The sequence below is a fragment of the Zootoca vivipara genome, chromosome 6, assembly GCF_965207765.1.
Source record: "Zootoca vivipara chromosome 6, rZooViv2.hap1.1, whole genome shotgun sequence".
Lineage (NCBI taxonomy): Eukaryota > Metazoa > Chordata > Lepidosauria > Squamata > Lacertidae > Zootoca > Zootoca vivipara.
Window position 1 is genome coordinate 77,738,125 of NC_142589.1, and position 25,749 is coordinate 77,763,873.

At 50.6% G+C, this 25,749-nt stretch overlaps 2 protein-coding genes across 2 annotated transcripts; both read right to left on the minus strand.

The window, feature by feature from the left end:
* Positions 1 to 332: 332 nt before the first annotated feature.
* On the minus strand, positions 333 to 7,146 carry LOC118087046 (homeobox protein six1b-like). Its single transcript, XM_035119309.3, has 3 exons — positions 6,620 to 7,146; positions 3,597 to 3,760; positions 333 to 1,639 (listed from the first exon to the last, which is right to left on the minus strand). Exons 1-3 carry the CDS (start codon positions 7,001 to 7,003, stop codon positions 1,369 to 1,371), a joined length of 819 nt encoding a protein of 272 aa, XP_034975200.3. The 5' UTR covers positions 7,004 to 7,146; the 3' UTR covers positions 333 to 1,368.
* A 5,244-nt stretch (positions 7,147 to 12,390) lies between these two features.
* SIX5 (SIX homeobox 5) lies at positions 12,391 to 24,744 on the minus strand. The gene is made up of 3 exons (XM_035117477.3): positions 23,622 to 24,744; positions 18,033 to 19,321; positions 12,391 to 16,329 (listed from the first exon to the last, which is right to left on the minus strand). The coding sequence occupies exons 1-3, from the start codon at positions 24,473 to 24,475 to the stop codon at positions 15,707 to 15,709; spliced, it is 2,766 nt and encodes a 921-aa protein (XP_034973368.3). The 5' UTR covers positions 24,476 to 24,744; the 3' UTR covers positions 12,391 to 15,706.
* Positions 24,745 to 25,749: the final 1,005 nt, after the last annotated feature.

Genomic DNA, 25,749 nt, shown 5'->3' on the forward strand with positions numbered 1-25,749 from the left:
AGCCTCTGCCCCAGTATGGGTTGCTGGTAGAGCCTTTGGAGAAGGAAGGAACTGACACCGGCCTCGAGGTTTGTGCAGGAAAGCAAGTTAGCAGTGGATTCTTGTTTTGAGTGTCAGACAGTCCCTAGAAAAGCCCTGCCTTTGTAGAATCATAAAGTTGGAAGGGACCTGAAGGGTCATCTAGCTAGCCCAAGCCCCTGCAATGCAGGAATATGCAGCTGCCCCATATGGGGATTGAACCGACAAGCTTGGCGTAATCAGCACCATGCTCTAACCAGCTGAGCTGGCCAGCTTTGTGTCAGTATGCAAGAGGACGCTACCCTTTTCGGTTTTTAATTTATTAGAAAATTGGCAATACAGAGTAACATGGCTCAGTGGGGTAGAAAAAGAGGGTCTAGCAGAAGCAAGAAACCACAGCAGGCCTCGATCCCATCCCACCCTCTCCAAGAAGCACATTCAAGAATTGTCTCCTAACTCCAGTGATTGATTCTTGCTGAACCTTCTTACAAAAGAGCTTCTGTCTCTTAACATTTCTCTCCCAGAATGGCTGTAAGTATAATGTAGGCTCAGTAGGCCATTATTTCCCATATGGACGCCCACAGAACTATCAAGTGCTTCATTAAAGTCCTCTGTCAAAGTCATTAAGCTTGTTGGAACCTCTGCAAGGCGCTTTAATTGCTCTTGCTGTCTCCAGAGGGTAGGTGTTTGCATGTGCTCAGCTGCCAAGGCTAAAGCCCTAATTAACCTTCTTAATTGGATGCTCCTGCGCTTCCCAGTTTAAGCTGCTGCATCCACTTGTATTCTGCTTCATACCGAAGCTAACTGCTTCACTTTTGCTTGGTTCCATGGGGACAGAGCTCCCCTTGCTTTGCCATCAGGTGTATTTCATGCCACTCTCTTATAAGATAGGAAGGCTTGGCCCTTATGATCAACCAGTGTATGAGCAAATTTGGGAGTTTTTGCAGGGGGTGTGGGATCAGGGAATGTGTTGAGAGCAGAAATCCCATCTTTTCGAAATCCCCCCATCCCGCAGAAGTGGTTTCTGATTTTAGCAGAAATATGTTCTTTTCCATAACGACACAAAGTTTTGCTTTTTTTCCAATGGAGAAAGTGGAGATCTGGTGGGATTCTGGAATAGTTTGTCAAAATCTGAATTATGAATGGTGGGGGCAATAGCACGGCATTGCAGGTGCCATAGGCCTCATCCTCTTATAACTTATAACTAGGTCAGGAGGAGATGAGAAGATGCTTTGTACCCGATGGCGTATGTTCCTGTGCTGGCTGGGCAGGACAGGAGAGTGCTTAGAAGTACGGAAGGAGAACAAAGGAAGTCCATTGGGGATGAAGTGGGTGTTCCACTGTTCAGTTTCAGGAGCCCAGATCTACAAGGGAAGAAGTGAGGGGCCCCAGCAGACTATTGTGGAGTGGCTGGTGCTGCAGAAAATCTACCCTCTGGACATTGTGAATGGCGTTTCCCGGTGGAGCCGAAAGTGGCAAACCAGAGTAGAGCAGTGAAGGGCTGGATGCATGAGCTGCAGGGCTGTCAATGGGAGAGCTCTCGTCATCAGAGCTGGAGAGTAGGTGTCTTTCTCGTGGAAGGCCCCTTCCTTCCTTCAGTGCACCACTGTCACTGTTCTCCCTGCAAGAAGTAGAAGAAGAGGAGGAGAATATTGTCTCTGGGTGCCAGATTAAGAAATCAGTCCTGCTGGGTGCTTACTAAGATAATAGACATTGAAGAAGTAGGGATTAGATGGTAACTTTCAGTCTTTGCAGGTATGGCTTTGCATTTTCTGACTGTCCACCCCAACCTTCCTGCTGTTTTCTTTACGCCAAATAAGAGGAGACCTGTGTTTTTGGCTGTAGGGCTAATGAAAGCTTTGGAGATGCCATTTTGATCAGGGAAACAGTGCAGGAATGGGCTAGCCCATCTCTCCAGTACTGCTGCTCCAGTAAAATTCAGATGCCCCACCTACACAGTGCCTTTTAGGTAAAAATGTTTTTTGTTTACCCTCACTATCCCCACCTTCTTTTCATTCACTCTCTCTCTCTTTCCACTCGTTCCTTCCAGTTAACGATGCATTTAAAATTACTGGAAGAATGGAATCACTTTTGGTGAAACCCACCTTAGCCTGAGCTGTGGTCATGCCCCAGTTACAGGTTTTATCTCACCAGTGTTCTGTATTTAAACCAGAACACATTGAACAAGCACATTTCCTTTCTGGAGGCTCATGATCTAAGAACACGGGGCATATCAAAAGAGAAGAGAAAGGAAAGAGCTTGAAGAAAGAAGCAGCCGGTTGCAAAAAATTGCACTGGAACAAGCGTGGCTACTACAGTGGTCCAGGAAAGGGTTTGCAGAAAAATTTAGGAGGAATATGGAGCTGATAAAGAACACAGTTTGTGAAGGCAGGGTGATTGGTGCCCACTTGGAGTGGAGGATGGAGGCCGAGAGTAGGTGGAGTCAGAGCGAACGACAGGCAGATACCAACGGATTGCAGTTTTGTCACTATTCTCATGCCCTCTCAGTTGTACAAGAGCAGCACTTGAGGTTCATTCAACTTCCTTTTGTGCTGTGCTTTCTAGGCACTGGTTTGCATTTAAAATGCAGTGTCTGGGGGGGGGGGCTTGTCGCAAACCCCACTCTTTACTGCTGAATCAGAGCAAACAGTAATCCACGGAAAACCCAAATAGCTGTTTGTTCTGATTCAGCAGTAAAGATCAGGTTTACATGGGGAAACAGCTGGGGCAAAACAAAAAACCTAACACAGTGCTTTAAGGTGTGGGCCTGTGTCTCGAAAGGGCAGGGCAAAAGGTAATTATGGGTGAGCCTTCTGACTAAGGAGGAAGCTGACAGCTGGTATCACCCCTGGCTGGCAGGTGGGGGCTGGCTTAGGTCAGACTGAGGTTGGTGGGGCAGTGCCCCCATTTGCTCTGCTGGATCAGCCTCCGATGATGCAAGGAGGTTGTTCTAGACCAGACATCCCGAGACTTCGGCCCTCCAGATGTTTTGGACTACAATTCCCATCTTCCCCAACCACTGGTCCTGTTAGCTAGGGATCATGGGAGTTGTAGGCCAAAACATCTGGAGGGCCGCAGTTTGGGGATGCCTGTTCTAGACAGAGAGAAGGACATGGCAGAGTTGGATTTGGAAAAAGGAGACCCGAAGGACTGATAGCAGGTGGCTGTGTGTCAAACGAAGACTGAGAGGGAGGGAGGCCAAGGCAGGCTGGCAGCATAATTGCTTGGGGTATGTTCTGTGCCTTAAATGTAAGGACAAAGAAAGTCAAAAGTGGACAGCGAGCAAAGACCAAGTGCAGAGAGGAAACTTTTGAGAAAGTGAGAAAAGGAGGCGGAGGCTAAAGTAAGCAAGATATTTCTCAATGGTTTCTGCTCCCGCCCCTCTCGTAGTCCCAAGGGTGTGGGCTTCTGGTTCCCCCTGTCCCTTTCTCTGTGACTTTTAGTATCAGGGCTTCCTCCCTCCCTTCATCCCCTGCTGTGTTGGTAGGCAGCAGGCGACTCTGCACCTTCTTTTCGTTGAACCCACAAAGCCCCAGAGATTGCATTCCTGCCCCTCGTCAACAGGGAGGCCCCCTCACCTCTCCTTGGTCTCGGCCGCACGGTCCCTCTGGCGCCGGTTCTTGAACCAGTTGCTGACCTGGGTGGTGGTCAGTCCTGTGGCTTCTGCCAGCTCCCTCTTCTCACGAGGGGATGGGTAGGGGTTGTGGATGTACCATTCCCGTAACACGCTCCGAGATTTCTCCTGTATGAGAGCAGAGGGTGTTAGTTTTGCTTTGTCCAGGCAATTTATCCTTTTCATTTGATTAAGTCAAGGGTAGGCAACCTTTTTCCCCTCAAGGGGTATATATTCAGGATTTGTTTCGCCTGTTGCAGCACTCAAGTTGACATTTTCAGTGAGCCCATGAGCTTTGTTTCCTCAATTGCCATGGCCTTCTATGAATCTTTTCCTCTCATCTATGTGTATTTGTTTAGATTATTATTCTTAATCTGAATGTGCACTGTTGTGCACTTGCAGCTACTAACATGACCAGCAGGGGGCAATAACATCATTCTCTATTCATAGCTGTGCTCCCGACAGTGAACAGTTCTTTTTTTTATTCGTAATCTTAGATATCATTTTGGGAAGTTTTATGGGTTAGTTGGATTTTAAACCTCTAGGCAGTGAAACCTTGGGCAAGGGCAGAGTTTGTGTTTATTTAAAAACTACGGAGAAATATATTTGAAGGATGAGGGGGCACAACAAGCACCAAGCTTCTCTGTGAAAGTTAACTTCCTAGAGTTGCCACCTTCTTTCTTCTCACCTTTCCTGGGAGGGCTGCTGTGCCTTTAACAGGTTTCTGAGAGGCAGAATTTCAGCTGGCCAATTTCCCCTTAGCACACAGATGGGGAAAGCTGCATAAATTGAAATCCTTCCTCTCACACAACTGTTAAAGCCACAGAAGACCTGTCCAGGGGCAGGAAAATTATGGCATCCCTAAAATTTGCTCTCCTTTTCTTTCTCTCCAATCCCTTCAATCCCAAACTAGTTTCCCCTTTTCGCTCCCTCCCTTATCACCATAACTCCCTTATCACCACAAATGCTGTTTTTAATGTCAGTGAATACTGTTCTATTATGATGGCAGATTAGGTAAAGGTAAAGGGACCCCTGACCATTAGGTCCAGTCATGACCAACTCTGGGATTGCGCGCTCATCTCGCTTTATTGGCCAAGGGGGCCAGCATACAGCTTCCAGGTCATGTGGCCAGCATGACAAATCTGCTTCTGGCAAACCAGAGCAGCGCACGGAAATGCTGTTTACCTTCCCACTGTAGCGGTACCTACGGTATTTATCTACTTGCACTTTGACATGCTTTTGAACTGCTAGGTTGGCAGGAGCAGGGAGCGAGCAACGGGAGCTCACCCCGTCGCGGGGATGCGAACCGCCAACCTTCTGATCGGCAAGCCTTAGGGCTCAGCAATATGTTGGCACTGTACTCAGTGCAGAACTGGCACCCCTCCCCAGGTGATGGGGTGGAATCCAAAGACAGGGCTTGAGAAGTGAGAAGCAAGGCGGGGGGTGGGGAGGCAGCAATGGGGGAGAATGGCACAGGAGTTCTGTACCAGGTGGTAGGAAAGCAAAGATAAAGTGAAACCTTGGTGCCCCAAGTAAAGCACTGAGGAAGAAGTATTTTTTTTTATGATGTACATATTGCTTTTCCAATCTTAAAGCTCCTTACATTAAGAAATATATTTAAAATAATTTACAATAATGAATAGCAATGAAATTCAACTCCACCTCACAACCACCCCCACTCAAAAATAAATCCACAGCTTTATCCACTAAAGCTGTATCCCTTGGCCAGTCATAGTCATCAGCTGCAAAAAGGCCACACCAAATAAATGGCTTTTGCATGACTGTCACCCAAAGGCCCTCACAGCTACTCTGCATCTTGCTTGGGAGTTCATCCCAGAACTTTGCGGAGATGAGAGATGCTATTGGCACGAAAGACAAGAGTAGGAGGCTGCTGTGTAGCTTTATCATGTAACATGGCCAATACAGAGAAAGACCGAGCCCTGCCCCAAGGAGCATACAATTGAAGCTTTGCATACGCTTCAGCATTCCTCAGAAAATAGGGGCAGTACAATGCAGACAACAGGGAGAAGAGGGAGGCAGCAGGATGAATAGGACAGGACTTGGTTATGTGTGGGACCTTCTCACCTGGGAATGAGGACTAAGGGGGAATGGCTGCAGCAGAGGGTTAGAGCATTTGCTTTGCATGCATAAGATCCCAGGTTCAATTCCCAGCATCTCCAGCCAGGGCTGGGACAGGCCCTGGAGAGCTGCTGCCAGTCAGTATAGATGATACTGAGCTAGATGGACTAATGTTCTGACTTGGTATAAGGTCAACAACAACAACAACAAGCAGGATTTGAGGAGGGATTGGAAAGGGAGGAGGAGTAGAATCATAGAGTTGGAAAGGACCCTGAGGATCATATAGTTCAACCTCCTGCAATGCAGGAATGTGCAGCTGTCCCATGTGGGGATCGAACCTGCGACCTTGGTGTTATCAGCAGGATGCTCTAACTGAGTGAACCACATAAGTGGTCTTGAATGGGGTTCCAGGGCAAGGAGGTTGCATCAGAGTGGGGGAAAGAGGCAAAGAGGTGAGGGAGCACTTGGGGTCATGCTGAGTATAGGAGAGATGCAGGTAGGGGGAAAGAGCATAGCATTTAATGACCTGCACAATGCACAGTCCCATCACCAGTGGGGCTGTTCTGAGCTGACTGAAGTGGACAAGTACGATAGTAATGAGAAGAAAGTTGCCATAGACTTGGGCAGTGCTTTTCTTCTGAGAAAAAGGTGCTGGTACTGTGTACCCTTGAGTACCCCCAGAAAAAAAAGATGGCGCTTGCAATAATCCAAAGCAGGAGGAGTTCAGTTGAACTGCTACTTTGCTAAGCCAAGCCCTGAAAGTTTTCAAGGAACAATGTGCAGGTTTTGTGCCTGCAGAAAAACGGGAGTGTTTGGTGGCAGTTGTTTCTTTGTTTCCCTCATCTCCCCGACTGCCTTTTCAGTGAGATGCCCACCACGGAAAAGGTCTCTTCAGGGAGCCGTCCTTACCTTGAAACAATAACTGGTTTCCTCTCCGTCCCAGATGGTCCGAGGCAGGGGGAATTTGCGCCGCACCCTGTACTTGCCCACAGCCCCCAGCGGCCGCCCGCGCAGCTTCTCTGCCTCGATGTAATGAGCCTTGAGCCACAGTTGCTGCAGCTTGGGGTGGTTGTGCAGAGAGAACTGGTAGCTCTCCAGGATCTTATAGAGCTCCCGGAAGTTTCCCCGATGAAAGGCCACCACTGCTTTGGCCTTCAGGACGCTCTCATTCTTGTGCAGGTGGTCGCAGGCTGGCAGTGACCAAAGGAAGCGTCCCAGGCGCTCAATGTTTCCCCCTTGCTGCAGGACCTCGCACACACAGGCCACTTGCTCCTGGGTGAAACCAAAATTCATGGCGGAGAAGGGAGGGCTCCGAAGCCTGGCGACTTTCAGAACCGGCTTAGCAGGCTTCACAAACCCAATACACCTCCAACAAGGAGTCCCGAAAGTGGAGGACAATGCTGTCCTTTTGCAAAGCTCTGTGCGGCAGAGAACAGGAAGTGATCTTTAGAAGAGGGAACCAGATATGTCCCATTAAAGCTGGGAAGGACAAGCTGAGCGGGAGGCAAATCTGCCGCACTCCGAGTTTCTCTCTGGGATGGCCATGTCAGCTTTCCCCTCTTGTCTTCTATGTGCTGTCGGGGCTCCCCTCTCCCTGCCTGCCTTCTGGCTCTAGAGACAGTCGCCCAGGGTAGATGTCTTGGGGGGTATCGGTTACAGGCTCAGCCCACGCAGGCTGCAGCTGTGGCCAGCCATTGGCCAACTCCACAAGGAGAGCGAGAGAAAGGGAGACTTTACCACCACCGTCACCCTTGGATGGAAAGCCTTTCTGTAGAGGGGTTGTCGGGATCTGGTAATGTGAGATGCCCCCTACAGAGGGGGGCATGAGGAGGCAAGCCAGAGAGGGAAGTCCCTGCTTTCTGCCCCTGTCTGACCCCCCCCCCATGTCTGCTCCAGTCGGCCTGCTTGCCCAAACCTTTTAGGATTGCACCTTATGCAAGGCTTCCTTGGAATGTGGGCTGTTGCTCCCATCCTGTTAAGCGAGTGAAAGGGACAAAAGAGCTAAGCAGGACCTGAAGTCAGCTGCAACTGCTGGTTGGCAGCTTCTGAGACTTCGCTCTAAAATCATCTGTACACTTCCAAGCTTATTTTATTAAGGTGCTCAGAAATGAAATACTACTTATCCTCTATGCAGCAGTTTTTGAACTAAGATTTATCCCTCTTATTTCTCCAGATGTTAAGCTAGCTTCTTTTTAAAATATCCCTGCTCATGAAACAATTTTGTTTTCAACTTCTTTCCACGGGGGCAGTGAGTCTGCAGGAGAAAATTCTTTGTCTCTCCCTTTGTTCTTGGCTCTGCCAGGTGACAGATCGGCCCCACAAGCCAGAGCTCCTGCCTTCAGTGTTTCCTTTCCTTGCCCCCTTTCTCTTCCCATGTGGAGATCATGTTTCGCACCAAGCTGGCAGCCATTTGCAAGACAAATAACCTGTTGCGAGACAAATAACAAGAGGCCTTGTGTCCCTGCTGGGTGAAAGCGTCATCCCGTATAGCTAGGGAAAGCTGCAGAGAAAGAGAGAGATGTTTTGCTGCGGGAAGCTCCCTGGAACTAGATGGGCTATTGGCCTGATCCAGCAGCTCCTCTGATGTCCTTTAGGACTTCTTCATGCAGCACAGAGTTAAATTATGGAACTCGCTTCCACAAGAAGCAGTGAGGACAGCCAACCTGGATGGCTTTAAAAGACAAATGAATGGACGAGAGGGCTATCGATGGCTACTGGCTACAGTTGGAGGCAGCAATGCTTCTGGTTGCCAGTTCCTGGAAACCAGAGAAGGCGAGAGGGCTCTTGTGCTTCAGTCCTGCCTGCATGCTTTCCCCATCATGGCATCTGGTGAGAGCAGGGTGGCTTTTTATTTGATTTCTATAGCCAACTCTAGATCTACCATCCTCCATAGAGCCATTTTACCATGGAGGCAGGATCAAGCTCCTTCTGGGGCAGACATCCCCAGTTGGCGAGTGGTCTGCACATCCCAGGGGGTCCGTGGTGCCATTCACATAACAAAAACTATCGCAGAGGGATCAAAAATCTTGAAAGGCTCATTGGGAACCACTGCTCTAGGGGTATTGCAAAGGGTTAACCTTGCCTGAGCGCGGATCTCCTTTTCCCAACCTCCCCCCCTTCCCACCTAATTCAGGAGACAAAAAAGCCCCCTAAATATTCCCACCCCAGGCAGTCTTGCTTACACAGCCATCTGAGAAATACTATCCAACCTGGATCACCTTACTTCTTCCCAGCAATAGGCGGAGGTGGGGGGGGAAGCTTTGTTTTGGAGCTGAGAAAGCAGCTAGAGCACAAAACCTGCTCTCCGCTGAAAGCTAGTCAGAGAAGCCAGTGGCTCCATTCCCACAGCCTCTTTTTTTTGCCCCCAAAGAGCCCATCAGCCTCTTGTCTCTCACCACTGGACACCAACCTGGATGGCTTTGAAAGAGGATTGGGCAAATTCATGGTGGGTACACAGGTGGCGCTGTTGTGTAAACCACTGAGCCTTGGGCTCATTGATCAGAAGGTCAGTGGTTCAAATCCCCGTGACGGGGTGAGCTCCCATTGTTCAGTCCCAGCTCCTGCCAACCTAGCAGTTTGAAAGCATGTCAAAGTGCAAGTAGATAAATAAGTACTGCTCCGGCGGGAAGGTAAACGGCGTTTCCATGCGCTGCTCTGGTTTCACCAGAAGCGGCTTAGTCATGCTGGCCAGGTGACCTGGAAAAACTGTCTGTGGACAAATGTCAGCTCCCTCAGCCAGTAAAGCAAGATGAGCGCCGCAACCCCCGAGTCGTTCGCGACTGGACTTAACTGTCAGGGGTCCTTTACCTTTTTAAGGCTACCAGCCATGACGGTTATGTAATGTTCTGCCTCCAGTGACATCTGGTTAGCTGCTGTCCTGGGTGGGCCATTGGCTTGGGCCAGTATTATTACCTTCTTTGGTTCAGGTCCTGCTTGTGGGCATCTGTTTGGCCACTATGAGAACAGGGTGGAGGCAGCCACAGGGCTCATCTTAGTTCTTTCATGCTCCAGGGTCTGTCTTTGTTGCTCCAGGAGGCCACCTAAACCTTTGTCCCAAATAACCTGCTTCCTCGTGCTTATGTACCGCAAGAAAATACACGTTCATGGAGGCTGGCACGTATTAGGCCAGCCTTTGCCAACCTGGTGCTCACCAGATACTTACCAAGGATAGCTCAGTTGGTTAGAGTGTGGGGCTGATAATACCAAGGTTGTAGGTTTGATCCCCTATGGGACAGCTGCATCGCAGGGAGTTGGGACTAGATAATCCTCAGGGTCCCTTCCAACTCTACAATTCCATTGAAAGGCTGGTTGGTTGGGGCTGATGGGAGTTGGGGTCCCAAACATCTGAAGAGTACCATGTTGGCAAACGCTGTGTAAGGGAGTGGAATGGTATTTCTGCATTGCAACCAGGAAAATAGCTTTTGCCACTGATTTGGCCATGGTGACAGTGCTTGGATTACTGTGATACACTCTACGTGGGGCTGCCTTTGAAAAGTGCTTTGAGACTTCAGCTGGGTCAAAGAGCTGCAGCCAGATTGCTGCATAAGGAGCCTTACAACTACTAGAACTGCATCTCTGGCTGCCAGTCTGTTTCAGAATGCTGGTAATTACCTATAGAGCCCAGCACAGCTATCCGAAAGACCATATTCCCTCATATGAACCTGCCTGGGTTCTGCGATCTTCAGGGGATGCCCTTCATTTTGGTCCTGCCACCATCACAGGGACATTTGGTGGGGATGTGGAAGATGACCTCGGTGGCTGCTCCCAGACCTTGGAACTCCCTCCTTAGAGAAGTTAGACTGGCTCCCTCCTCGTCGTCCTTCTGCCAGCAGGTGAAGACTTTCTCATTCCAACAGAATTTTGGGAACTGATTGCTTTTAAAGAAAGGGCTGGTGCCGTGTTGGTTTTATTGTAATTATTGGTATGGTTTTCATAGATTAGATAAATTAATTCTATTGATGTTTGATTGTTTTTAAATTATCGTCAACGTCCCCCCAAATAATTTTAGCTGTGCTTATTTTTATCTGTAAGCCGCCTCAAGTCCCTGTCAGAGCAAACCAAGCTCTTAAGGTCTTGCAAGTATGGAACTTCAGCTTTGGTGAAGCAGGAGCTGCAGTGGACAGATCGTATAATGGATAGCCACCTCTGTGTGGAGCATATATAGGGGCTGCTCTGGGTATTAGTTGCAGTGTTGTCTTTAAGCTCAGTTGTTGGTTCTACCAATCAAAGTCCCATTGCAGGTGAGGCAGGGGAATCTTCTTCAGCCAGAGGGCCACATCCATCCCTTTAGGCATAGAATCATAGAATTGTAGAGTTGGCAGGGACCTCGAGGGTCATCTAGCCCAACCCCCTGCAATGCAGGAATCTCCACTAAAGCATCCATGACTGATGGTCCTCCAACCTCCGCTTGAAAACCTCCACTGCCTCCCGAGGGAGTTGAACTGCTATTACTGTCAGAAAGTTCTTTCTGCCGTTTAGTCGGAATCTCTTTTCTTGTAACTTGCAGCCAGTGGTTTGGGTCCTATTCTCCATAGCAAGAGAAAACACACTTGCTCCCTCTTCCGTGTGACAGCCCTTTAGATATTAGAAAATGGCTATCACATCTCCTCTCAGTCTCCTCTTTTCCAGGCTAAATATACCAAACTCCTCATAAGGCCTGGCTTCCAGACCCTTGATCATCTTGGTCACCCTCCTTTGTACATATTCCAGCTTGTCAATATCCTCCTTAAATTGTGGTGCCTAGAACCGAACACAGATCAGGTGTTGTCTGACCAAGGCAGAATAGAGTGGTCCTATTTAACCTCCTGAGCACCACTTATCTGTGGTAGGTGGGGCAAGAAATGGAAGTGACAACAGTGAGAATGTCAATGTTATCTCTCTAGTTGACCCTTCTCTATCCTCCATCTAGGCAAGCCAAGACACATTAGAAAGCTTGGGGAAAACATTCAAGGAGGATGCAAAGCAGAGTCAGCGAGTGGTGTGGCTGGGGAGTTTTGAGGGCCAGATAAAAGACACATGGAGAGCCACATATTGCCCCTGAACCTAATGTTCCCCACTGCTACCACCCTATGGTTCTAGCTAAGCAGCCTGTTCTTACCTATGCAGTGTCATGGAATAGGTATTTCTTATCTATGCAGCTTTATGCATAGTTCAATTGGTGGAGCATGAGACTCTTAATTTCAGGGTTGGGGGTTCAAGTCCCATCTTGGGCAATTGATTCCTGCACTGCTGTGGGTTGAACTAGATGATGCTCATGGCCCTGGTCAACTCTACAATTCTATGGAATAGAGTTTAAAATAAAATCCACAGAGAGAAGCTGGATTCAATATTCTGAATTTCCTGCCCCATACCAGTCCTGGCACTCGGGGCTGCAGATTGGGGGTGGGGACCCTGCAGCTGTCATTTTGGCTGAACTCCCTTTAGCTGCAGCCAGCACAGACAACTGCCAGGGATGATGGGAGTTGTAGTCCAATAATATATGGACAGCAGCAGTTTCCCCATCCCTATTATAGAAAACAAGGCAAAAACCTGAAAATGCTCCTTAAATACTGGAACAGTCCTTGAAGTGGAAATGTTTTGAGACCCCTGCGGAAAAAACCCCACCACCTCTCGCAATTGGCTTATACGATGGGGATTTCCAACAGAGCTCAATGCAGGATGAGTACACGCAGAGAGAGAGCTTTAGGATAAAATATATTTATATATATATAAAATATATATAAAAGACACACGTACACATAAAAGGATATAAAAATATCTTGCAGAAATGATTGTTTCTCACAAACTGTGGAAAATAGGTGTGTAGCTGTAGTACCTGTTTGGGAAGTGTTGGGTTAGGAGACATTCAGACGGACAATTGAAACCCTCTGCTCAGATACCATCGCAGCCGGGGGGGGCGGGGGCGGGGACACTGAGCCCATCCTTTTGCAGTAGGGACGGGTATGAACCGTGAGGTGCATCCCCCCCCTCACATTTCATTGCAGCAAAACATGATTTGACACAGGCCGGGCAGCCCCAGCAGACAGCTGTTTTCAAATAGTGTACCATCTATACTCAGCGAAAAGCTTTGTGGGTACTGAATGGTCCTGAAGCAGGATCCAGTTAGTATGGTCCTATTAAACAAAAGAGAGAAAGCAAACAAAAGCCAGAAATTTCTGCCCCAGAATTTCTGTCCTGTATAACTCCCTGCACTGTTATCTAATGCTAAAAAGCCAGGGAGCTGCCTTAGGCCAATTCTGACCAAGGGCAGCTTTTCAGGTATTACTGGACTACAACTGCCCATCATCCCTGACCACTGGCTGTACTGGCAGCAGGGGCTGATGGGAGTTGTAGTCCAAAAGCGTTTGTTTGCAAAGGCTGGTCTAGACTGACTGGCTCTCCAGGGTTTCAGACAGAGGTTTCCCCTAGCCTTGCTTGGAGATCCTGGGAACTGAATGTGGGGCTATTTGCAATGCATTCTGCTACAGACCCCACCCTGACATAGAACAAGGTATCTGGAAGGAACACAGTTGTGTGTGTCCCCACCCCACCCATACCTCACTCCAAAGCAGCTCTATGGATGGAGGCCTTTTCACTTATGGAAGATTCCTCAATCCCCGCATGAGGGTCTCGGATCTCGTACTTTGCTCACGGTCTTAAGGTTCACCAACAACAACCTGGGTGCAGTATGAGAAGAGGTTTTGGAAAACATCAACAAAAAGAAGAAAAACCTTCTCCCCTCAAGATGACAAGGAAACTGTTAAATATATAGGAATGAGAGATGCCACCAGCTTATAGAAAAATAAGGGGAAAGAATTAATTTTTAAATGACCTTTCTTCTAAAAAATACATTATTAAATATATTTAAATATAATTTCTTCTCTGTCTAAAAATAAAAAAGGCAGGCCGTTGGCTGATTTTAGCATTCAGAGGAAACCGCCCCAGGGGAAGTTGGGGGAGGGTAATGCTTGGTTAGGCCCGATTGCATGACATTTCTGTCTTTCAAACTGGATTGAGCCCCAATCCTGAGCGTCCCAGATTAATGTGTGGCTTCTGCTCCCAACCCCCAACACAGGGGATCTTGAGGTGCAGCTAAAGCTAATTTTTACAGTGGCTTAAGAGACTGTACCAGGTGGGACCCAGGTGGCGCTGTGGTTAAACCACTGGGCCTAGGGCTTGCTGATCAGAAGGTCGGCGGTTTGAATCCCTGTGAAGGGGTGAGCTCCCATTGCTTGGTCCCAGCTCCTGCCAACCTAGCAGTTTGAAAGCACGGCAAAATGCAAGTACAGTGGAACCTCGGTTTATGAACACCTCGGTTTACGAATTTTCGGTTTACGAACGCCGCGGACCCATCTGGAATGGATTAATTCACTTTCCATTACTTTCAATGGGAAAGTTTGCTTCAGTTTATGAATGCTTCAGGTTATGAACAGACTTCCGGAACCAATTACACCCATGCTTCGGGTTAAGTACGCTTCAGGTTGAGTACTCCGCGGACCCGTCTGGAACGGATTAATCCACTTTCCATTACTTTCAATAGGAAAGTTCGCTTCAGTTTATGAACGCTTCAGTTTAAGTACTCCGTGGACCGTCTGGAACGGATTAATTCACTTTCCATTACTTTCAATGGGAAAGTTCGCTTCAGTTTATGAACGCTTCAGTTTATGAACAGACTTCCGGAACCAATTGTGTTCATAAACCGAGGTACCACTGTAGATAAATAGGAACCGCTACAGCGGGAAGGTAAACGGCGTTTCCATGTGCTGCTCTGGTTCGCCAGAAGCGGCTTTGTCATGCTGGCCACATGACCTGGAAGCTATACGCCGGCTCCCTCGGCCAATAATGCGAGATGAGCGCGCAACCCCAGAGTCGGTCACGACTGGACCTAATGGTCAGGGGTCCCTTTACCTTTACCTTTAAGAGACTGTATATCCACCACCTGACACCTACTTCCTTGTGTCTTTAATGGCAGGACTCTTCTGCAGGATCCAATCCCACTATTAACAAATGTGCTTCTTATGCTGTTCCCGCCCAAAGCAGCGGAGATCAGCCCAGGGTTAAAACGCCAGAAAGCTATTCCAAAGACAAAAGATGGATCCAGAGGAGACATTCTAGCCAGGCTTCTCTGCCCTGGAGGACTGGAACAATGTCTGCATTGTTTTCTAGCGCCAAAGCGTTTGACTTTGGAACAGGACAGTTCACCTCTCTAGGACAGCACTGCAAGACTAAAAGCCCTCAAGAAGCCAAGCTCAAATGACAATAGCCACCCCACCCCTACCCTGGGAAAGAGTACAAGCCTAACTGGAACAGGAGACAAGCACTGGGACCTCTGATGTCCTCCCTGCCCCTCCGAAATGGGACTTGGGCTCAGACTAGCAGCTGGACCCGTTCCCTAGCACCATAGATGAGGGGAGAGGAAGGCTCTCCTTGTGATGTAAGTCAGCTGACCTGCTTTGGACTACAACTCCCATCAGCCCCCTCTCAGGGATGCCAGGTAGACAAAGAGCTGTCTATATGAAGTGCTCCCTGCCCCAGTATCAACAAAAATCCCTAGCTTTCTAAGCAACTTGGTAGATGTTAGGTAGGTTTCTAAAAAAGGCAGGAAGGCCACGAAGGTAGAAAACGCCCTTAACTCTGTGCCTGAGCTTTAGGAGGGCTCGGGAAGGAGGAAGGAAACAAGGTGAATGGGCAACACCTCCAAGGGGAAGATAGTGCTTGCTGTTCTACTGGCAGCCACAAGGTGGCAGTGGGGTTGCTGAACAGGCAGTTGCACACTGGATAAAGGGGTCAGCAGTGTCCCACTGCTGGTTTTTTTTTCCTTCTGTAGTGTTTGCAAAAAAGAGAGAAGATGTGCAGCAGCAATAGCACAAACTGCAGGGGCTCACCCAGGTTTCCCTTTTCAAGGCACTTGTAGCATCCCCAAACCGTCCTGTCTGGACCAGGTGGGGACCAAGGATAGCAGGTTTAAAATATTGTTCCGTGGGCAGGTGAAGACTCTGCGACACACCTCGTGGGTGCTTACAAGTCCAGAGAGTCTTCCACCGGCACAGACTGCAGCTGGGTTAGCACCTTCTCGTCTGAGTCTAGAGCCTCGGGGCCCATGGGGTCGCCCCCAGAGGCGTCCAGCAAGAGGCCCTCTCCCTCCGGGAGACGCAGAAGGCCGCTCTGCACCTCCATAGAGTTCTTGTCCATCTCAAACAGCCCCTCGGCACTGGTCCCTTGGAGGTCCATGCCCACCGGGCTGGACCAGACCACCTGCTGCTGAGACATGGCCAGGCCGTCCGGCTGGGAAAAGTTTGAAAGGAGGCCGGCTTGGCCAGAATCTGTGCCGAAAGCCAAGTCGGTCGGCCCGGTGCTGTCGTGCGCAGAGAGCGGGGAGACTCCGGGAGGGAGCACGGAAGCGTCCCCCGAGAACAACACACCGCCGCCTTCGCTGCTCCCCAGAGTTGCCGGTGCCATCACGGCCGCCACTTCCTGCTTGATGGGCAGGGTCAAAGTCGGGGTGGCCTGGGCTGAGAGGATGGGGGTCATCAGCATGCCAGCTGGGAAGGTGGCCGTCAGGATCAGCTTCCCCTGCTGCAGAGCCATTCCCGTGACGATGGTGCTGCTCCCTGTTGCCGGGTTGGTCAGGAGGATGTTGCCTAAGTTGGAGAGGAAACAGGGAAATCTTAAGCAAGGGAAGAGACGCAGAGCCCCCATTTCCTCTCTCTCTCTCCCCACCCTGCCCACCCAAATCAGCAAACATCTCCAAGGTGGTCCCTATTCTCCAAGAGAGCCAGGGAGGCGGAGTGGTTGGACTAGGGCACGGGTAGGCAACCTAAGGCCTGGGGGCCGGATGCAGCCTAATCGCCTTCTCAATCCAACCCGCGGACGGTCCAGGAATCAGCGTGTTTTTATATGAGTAGAATGTGTCCCTTTATTTAAAATGCATCTCTGGGTTATTTGTGGGGCATAGGAATTTGTTTGTTGTTGTTTTTTCAAAATATAGTCTGGCCCACCACATGGTTTGAGGGACGGTGGACCAGCCCATGGCTGAAAAAGGTTGCTGACCACTGGACTATAGGGCCTCTGAGAGACCAGGGTTCAAATCCCAACAATGATATGAAGCTCACTGGTTGTTGTGAGGATAAAGCAGGGAGAGGGAAAACCGTGTGCTCCACCTTGATCTCCTTGGATGTAAACAAATAGATAATAATAAACAAACATGGAGGTTGGATCCCTTGGGATTCCTTCCAGCTCTACAATTCTATGGTTCTATGGTCTCTACCTGCCAGCCCATTTTTAACAGATAAGGTCCTTTCAAGACTTAAGAATGCAAAATGTAAAGGACCTGTGGACGGTCACGTCCAGACAAAGGCGACTATGGGCTTGCAGCACTCATCACGCTTTCAGGCCGAGGGAGCTGGCGTTTGTCTGCAGACAGCTTTCCAGGTCATGTGGCTGGCATGACTAAACCGCTTCTGGCGCAACGGGACACCGTGACGGAAACCAGAGCACACAGAAACGCCTTTACCTTCTAGCTGCGGTGGTACCTATCTATCTCCTTGCACTGGCATGCTTTCGAACTGCTAGGTTGGCAGGAGCTGGGACCGAGCAACGGGAGCTCACCCCGTCACGGGGATTCGAACTGCCGACCTTCTGATTGGCAAGCCCAAGAGGCTCAGTGCCACCCGCGTCTTGAAGAAGAGCCTACTGGCTCAGGCCAGTGGTCCTTCTAGCCCAGCATCCTGTTCTCACAATGGCCAACCTGATGCCTGTGGTGAACCGTCACGCAGGACCTGAGCACAGGAGCACTTTTCCCTCCTGCGATTCCCAGTATTCAGAAGTGTTACTGCCCCCGATTGTGGAGGTAGAGCACAGCCATCATAGCTAGTAGCATTGGCAGCCCTCTCCTCCAGGAATTTCTCTAAATCGTGGTTCTGCGAGGGGAATAGGGGGTTCTTCCTAACTCCTCCCAGCACCTTTAAGCTCCCAGAACTCTTTGGGGGAAGGTGGGTCTGTTTAAAGGTGGGTATTGGTGAGTTTTAAGTTTATTTATTTCATTTGTATCCCTCCTCCAACACAGGGGCTCAACGTGGCCTACGTACTTCTCTTTCTCCCTCATTTTATCACACAACAATTCTGCGAGATAGGTTAGGCTGAGAGTGAGTTATTGGCCCAAGAGCACAAAGTTCCTTGGCTGACTGGGGATTCGAACCCTGGCCTCCCAGGTCCTAGTCCAGCACCACTCTAAATGTATGGCGCAAACGGGGCCCCAGAGTCCTCGATTCAGCCCTGCCCGTTTCCTGAATCCCTTGAGTTGTTTTTGAAACCTCCCCGGCCACCCTCTGCCCAGAGCACATACCTTGTGCGGTGCCCGGGAGCTGCAGCGTGGTCATGCCCATGTTGGCGTTGATGAGGTGCACGTTGCTCTGGCCAAGGCTTCCTCCCGCCGACACGGCCACCTGCGGCACCCCTGCCATGGCCCCCACTTTGATGGGGGCGCCGCTGGTGGACAGGATTTGGATCGGGCTGCCCATGCCCTGCTGCAGGGTGACCACCTGGGAGGTGGGCACAACTTGGGGCAGAGAGATAATCTGGGAGCCCTGGGCCACTTGGGGGAGCGAGACGAGCTGGGCGGCAGGAGCCCCCTGGGGGACGGCGTAGATCTGCGTTGGTGAAACGGGCACCATTTGGGACGGGGAGAGCACCTGGGTCCCAGAGCCAGGCTGGGAGAGCGGCACCACCTGGGAAGGGGGCGAGACTTGGGCGATGGGGACCAGGGATGGGGCAGGGACGTGGAGAACAGTGGCCTGGGGTGGCGAGGGGCCTGGCATGGAAAGCAGCGGTGTGGCTGTGGTAGTTTGGGAAGACTGGGTCACTTGCCCACCGACCATGGCTGCGGTCACCTGGGGAGCTGGCAGGGCTTGGGCACCGGGGACCAACTTGGCCAGAGGTACCATCTGAGGACTGGATGTGGCTGATGGCTGAGGTGCTGGGGGCAGCTGCTGTGCAGCCGTGGGGGCCTCTTCGTTTGATGGGACCACTTGAGGCATGGCAACAGCTGCCAGCAGGGGCCCCTTGTGGTTGGAGAGGAGCGTGGCAGCGTCAGGGACGGGCAATACGGGTGGGGCGGCCACCTGCCCCTCTTCCAGCTTGACCTCGACACCAAATGCCAGGGCCTCTGCCGCTTCCGACTTCACTTCCCCCTGAAGAGTGGCAGCTGGGCTGAAAATGACAGTGGCCGGGGGAAGGGGCTCCTGGAGAGCCTTGGGGGCCTCCTGGCCGCCGGGTGGGCCTGGGGGCTTGCTGCCCAGGAGGGGGCTGGATCCGTTGAGAAGGATGGGCGGGCTGGGCGCTGCCACGGGGCTGAGGGTGATGGTCTGGTTGTCACCGAGAGTCAAGCCATTCAGGATGACTCCTCCGCTGGGGGTCTGGATGACGGAGCCGCCATTCAGCAGCATGGTCGGGGAGCTAGCAGTGATAAAGTTGCCGTTCAGGAGGATGGAAGAGGCGCTGGAGCAAGCGGCTGGCAGGAACAGGCTGTTGGGAGTGGGCATCCCTTCGGGGGTCGCAGAAATCCCCATGGATGTTTCGGTTTCTTCGGTGCCGTGGCTGGACTCGTCCTCCGTGCTGGGGTTCCCGTCAGACTCGCTGTAAGAGAGAAGAGGTTGAGGATGCCACAGTAAATGCTGGTTGGTTGCCACAGTGAACTGTCTCTGAATAACTTTACTTACTTATGCCATGCCCATCTGACTAGGTTGCCCCAGCCACTCTGTTCAATCAGAATATAAAAAAACACAACAAAACACCAGACAATAAAAACTTTCCCTTTTACAGGGCTGCCTTCAGGTATCTTCTAAAAGTTGTATGGTTCTTTATCTCCTTGACATCTGACAAGAGGGCGTTCCACGGGGTGCCACTACCGAGAAGGCCCTCTGCCTGATTCCCTGTAATTTCACTTCTCGCAGTGAGGGAACCACCAGAAGGCCCTCGGATCTGGACCTCAGCGTCCAGGCTGAACGATGGGGGTGAAGATGCTCCTTCAGGTATACATGGTCAAAGCCGTTTAGGGCTTTAAAGGCCAGCACCAACACTTTGAATTGTACTCGGAAACCTACCAGGAGCAGCCATCGTTACATGACATGATGGTGCAGGCCCTGCGATCTGTCTCCAGCATCAGGTGTTAAGAGCTACACTGGCTCAAAGCACAAAGAGTCCCACATAGTCATGTCCGGTCCAAAGCCAATGGCAGGGTAGCGGGGTAGCTCAGTTGATATTGTCTGGGGCAGTGTTTGAAATTAGCCAGGTGCCGGGTACATTTTGCACCTGGCTATTGGTCGCTAGTGACCCAGTGAAGATACCTGGGCACCAGGATAGCGCCTGGCGTCTCCACCATCTGGAGGTGCATGCCTAAGGAACATTGGATCTGGACTGTTTTTGCACACTAGTGACACATCCTGTAGAATTCTATCAGTTATATTTTTATCTGCACAATCAGAATGAATTTCAGGAACCAAAATACGTTCCCTGTGCAGCTTGAGCAGCAGCAGCAGGGAACAACCTTATAGTTAATTGTCGTCACCCGTCTTAACTTACCCCACCCCGTGGTCCTGCTCATGGTTGTGCAGAATATGACTGCATTATGAATGGTCTGTGTCATCATTAAGAAAAAGAGGTTGGAATAGGCCAATATATATGTGGGCTGTCTCTGGATCAAGTGAATTTTCTTGTTTAGGTTTTCCAAGTTCTTAACCTAGCTCAGGGCTGTCATCTGAAGTAGCAAAATACAGTCACATGTCGAACATACAACATAAAAACAAGATTGCAAGGAATCTCTTGGACTTCCCTCCTCCCCTTTGTGGGTCCTACTGTTAATCATTTCCTCCTGCATCTTTTTAGAATAATCCAAATCTTTTCTCTCTCCACTGTATCAAAAAATCCCCATTAAACTACAAGTGATATTCCAATCCTACGAATGATTTTAACTGTTTACAGTGGTCTTAAGATAAGTTATAAATTTCCCCCATTCCTTATTAAAATTTTGGTCTTCCTAATTTCTGATTCTTCCGGTCATTTTAGCCATTTCGGCATAATCCATCAACTTGATCTGCCATTCTTCTCTAGCAAAATATTTTAACTGACAATCAATCACAGCCAGCCCATCATTTGAAAAAGAAAACTTTGAAGACACCTTGCCCCAAAATGGCAGCTAGGCATTCCATTTTGGAAACTGGTTTAAAGAGCCATTGGCGCCTAGCTTATATACGGTATCTGAATTTCTAACAGTGGCCGGGGGGAAGCCTCTTTGAACACGTGAAAGGATCGTGGGAGCCCCCAACTGCAGCGTAACAAGCCCCAGCCCCTGATTTACTGTGAGGAAGGGTTGTAGCTCCATGGTAGAGCACCCGCCTTGCAAGCAGAAGGTCACAGGTTCAAATCCAGTTAAAAAGACCAGGTAGCAGGGAATGGAAAAGTCCCTGGAGAGCTGCTGGTATTCAGTGTACAGTATATGTTTCTGAGGTAGAAAGGACTGAGAACTAGACCTTTAGCTGGAGAGTAAAGGCAGAAGTCCGGATTCCTTGGGCAAGGTTACTTCCACCCTCAGGGAGGGGAACAACAACAAAAAGCCCAAGGAAATTCAAAGCCAAGGGATTCACATTTCACAACAAAGGGGATGAGCTCGGCGCCTTCCACGTTGCTGCAAAGTGCAGCTAACTTGAGGCAAAGTTTTTCTCCCAGGAGAGAAGGGGGGGGCGGAGGAGAGAGAGCGCCAGCTGCAGGAACATCTGGAGTAGCCAGCTTGGCTGTTCCCCACCCCCTGAACAGTCTGCAATAGAAGAATGAACTAGAACTTTCTCAAACTCAAGTGGTTTCTCCCTTTTGTTTGCAGAGGGGAAGGCAAAGGCAGACCAAAAAAAAAAAAAATCCTCTGTGCCCAGGCACAGCTAGAAGAGAGAAGCCCTCTTCACTCAACTGGGTGTACCCTGCTCTGGAGGCACCCAAAATGTGGTTGCGGGGGGGGGGGGGAGGAGAGGAAGGAGAGAGAAACCAAGGAGGAGAAAAGCTCTGTCTGCAGAGTTCAGGTATCTCCCAAGTCTTCATTCCTTCCTTACAACCCCATCCAATGCATATTTATTTGAAAGTAAGGCAGTGGTGTTACCCAGGGGTTCCAAAAGTGGGGAGGGGGATTACCTAGAAGGCAGCAAGAGGCCAGGAGGTGACAGGGAGGCACTGGAGGTGTAAATGGCTATCAGACTTTGAAAAGCTGGTATCAGCAAATCTTGTTGAATTAAGTAAACTAAGCAATTTGAACTGGATGTTTAATGACTGTAATTTTATTGCATTATTATCCACCCTACTGGGTCATGCAAACCGCTATTCTGAATAATGCTTTTTACAGGGAATTAATAATAATAATAATAATAATAATAATTTATTATTTATACCCCATCCATCTAGCTGGGTTACCCCAGCCACTCTGGATGGCTTCCAACAAAGATTAAAAATACATTAAAACATCAGTCATTAAAAACTTCCCTAAACATGGGTAGGGGGCACCAGGCAGGATTAAGCCTTCCTTAGTCCACTTTGTGGATTGTGCAAATACAAGGCTAAGGCTGTGCCTGTGTGTCTGGGGCAGCCTGTCTCAGCACTCTCACACAGAAGACAAGAGTTGAAATTTAGGGTAGCTTGTGGGTTTTGCAAAGCCTTGGCCATATCTCGCTCTTCTTGGTTTGGCTAGAACTGGAGAGGATGTAGCTGATGTTACCCCTCTTTCTTAGCACCCGGAGTTTAGGAATTCCTTACAATATGCCACAGTACGTTTATTTCCCACCCTCTGTAAAAATGGTTGTTCCTTTTGCTGGAAGTTACTTTCGAGAACTTTTTTTTTTCAGGCAGGGGGAGAGGAGTTTCTAATGCATGCAACAGAAATTGGGTGTCTCCCAATCTGCCAGTAGTCAGGCATGATGGATACTGTTGTAGTCCAGTATCTGGAAGGCCTGTATGACAATACCCATCATGCTGGCTGAGATCAGATTGAAGCACAGACTGAAGGAGGACAGGAACTTTGTAAAGGGTCCATTAGAGACCAATAAAACTTAGAGAGGGATCTCCCAGCAGGCTCATTCTCTCTTCCTGGGAGTGCTTACTATAAGCTGAGAAGCACATGTAATTCAGGAACTTCTCTCCTCCATCACCCAGCCTAGGCTTTTTCTGAAACTTGGACCTTGAACTAAGAATAGGTGTCCCCACCAGGACGATGAGAAATTTCGGTTAGAATGGAGTAAATTTATTGATTACGCTAAAGACAATTACAAGGGAATGAAATCGTTAGCGGTAGTAGCATAACTCCTACATCGGTGAAATTACAAAAAAAAGTTAGATAATACGGGAGAGGATTGGTCAAAAAAAAAAGAATAGGTGTCCCCAAAGTCCCCCAAAAGTCCATCCAGAGGAAATAGGTATTCTATGGGGGGGTTGGAGTAAAGTGTCCCTAGGATGCTGGGTTTTCCATGAAGTCCCCAAAGTCCACTTCAGAACTTCAAGATCTATTTAAGGAGAGTTGGGGGGTCTGCCCCCTAATTATCAGCAGGTGGTATTTAAGACTATTAGAAAAGCCCAGCTGGTTCTGACCCACATCCAGGTCCAATCCTAAACCCATTTCTTCAAGAGTAAGCTCCACCAACTTTAATGGGACTTACTTTGGGACTGCTGCAGTCCTAGTTGGGCTGCATCCTGCTTCCCAGCAGCATCTGGCAAGGCTAAGAAGCAGACCACGGAGGCAGCAGTCACCCCGGGCCGCTCCCTCCCCGCAACTGGTAGGCTGCTCTTGTCCATGCAGGTTCCACTTCGCTCTCTTTCTCGCTCCTGCACAGCAGCGCGCGCGATTGCCCGCCCCCACCCCCGAGAGTGTGGCGCTGCGCTCTGCCCATGCCCCGGGGGCGCTCACCTCTTGCTGGGCGTGCCGGCGCCTCCTCCGGCTCCTCCTCCGCTGCGATCGCGCTGCCGTCGGTTCTTGAACCAGTTGCTGACCTGCGTGAGCGACAGGCCGGTGTCCTGGGCCAGGCGCCGCTTCTGCTCGGGGCTCGGGTAGCGGCTGCGCCCGTACGAGTCGCGCAGGGCTGCCCGCGATCGCCTCTTGAAGCAGTACACCGTCTCTTCGCCGTCCCAGATGGTGCTGGGCAGCGGGAACTTCTTGCGCAGCCGGTACTTGTCGACGGCGCCCAGAGCCCGGCCTCGGGCAGCCTCGGCCTCCCGGTAGCGGGCGCGCAGGTACAGGTCCTGCAGGAACGGGTGGTGCGGCGCGCCGAAGGGCCGGCTCTGCACCAGGCGGTACAGCTCCGCGAAGTCGCCGCGCTGGAAGGCCAGCAGCGCGCGCGCCTTGGCCAGGCTCTCGCCCGCCTGCGCCTCCAGGCACGGCGCCTCGGCGTCGGGCGGCAGCGAGCCCAGGAAGCGGCCCAGCCGGCCGGGGTCGCCCGCCTGCAGCAGTGCCTCGCACACGCAAGAGACCTGCTCCGCCGAGAAGCGCGGGGAGCGCGGAGGATCGGGCGCGGCGGAGGCGATCCCCGCGCTTGGAGAAGTAACAGCAGCCGTCGCCGCACCCGATCCTCCTCCTCCGCCACCGCCGTCCTCTGGCTCTCGGCCGGGAGGAGCCTGCGGCGACGGGGCGGGCGCCGAAGTTGGCAGAAGTTGGCGCGCCTCCTCGGCGGCACCCTCGTCCTCCTCCTGGCTCTGCTCTCCTCCGGCGGGGGAGCGCCCTCCCCGGCCGGGGGGCTCGGCGGGGCCCGCGGGGAAGGAGGCCATGTTCGCGGCGCGCGGGATCGCGGCCCCCCTCGCCCGCCTCCGGCCCGCTCCCCTCCCCCTGCGCTCTGCCCTAGCCGTGCGGGTCTCCTCCCCCTGCGCCGCCGTCCCCTTTCCACATCCTAGGAGCCGCGATCCGCCTCCCGCCCCCGAGCCGCAGCGCAGCTCCCAGCCCGGGCTGGCCTCCGCCTCCCCGGCCCCGCACCTGGGACGCGCGCCCACCCGCAGCCCCCGAAACTTCGGAGCAACTCTCCAGACGCTTCTCCCCCGCCTCGGTCTCCCTCCTTTCCTCTTCTCCCCCCCTTCCCTCTTTCTTTCTCTCCCACCCGCCTTTCCCTCTATTAACTTTCCTTTCCCCTCCCTTCGTCCTTCCTACTTTTACTCCTGGGCTCCTCCTCCCTTTGCGCAGCCACAAATCAATCTCTCTTTCTCCCTCTCTCTTCCTCGCTCAGACGCAGAAAGCGCTCCCTGAAGTCTGCCTGAAAGCGCTTTGCAAATTCCACATTCTCTCTGGCCATCCTGCTTCCCCCCTTCTTCTTTTTTGCAAATCCGGCCTGCTGTCTCCGCAAAAGCGAAACTTTAAAAAAGTTTTAAAAAGACACTTATTTCTGTTTAGAGCAGTAGATCGCAAACTCTTTTTGGCCCACTGCTACCTTGATTCCACAAGCACACCCCCCAGTGTCCCCTATGCTTACTCTATAGAAAGCATTATAGGGGTTAACACGACTCGCTAAGGAAAATATTAATAGAATTGTGCAGTTGCGAGGGACCCTAATGGTCATCTAGTCTAACCCCCTGCAATGCAGGAATTTCAACTATAAAGCATCGGGGACAGTTGCAGCGCAATAAAATTCAAAACAACAGTAGCAATTAGTTGCACATTCATTCAAAATCCATGTAAAACTACTCAGCTTATATGTTGAATTTTTATTAACAATTGAAAGAACAAATATAAGAACAGCATACAGAAATAAACATCAAATATCAAGCATTTTTAAAACATAAAAATAAAAAGAGAGAATGGCTGCAGCAATCCACTGAGGCAGGCCTCTCTTGAAAGCGCTCTAGAAACCGTGGCCTCCCTGGTTCCTGTCGCCCTTCCCTATGTCAGGCATTGCCAACTGTTTTGAGGCCTGTGAGTGCCTTTGAATGGAGAAACTCTTGTGGGCATCACACAAGCCCTGCAGCCAACCACCTACCACAACCTAGTCTGTTAGCTACAATAGAATGTTTTTTAAAAGCCTAATTTCAGTGGGGCAGGGCTGCTGAGAACAGGT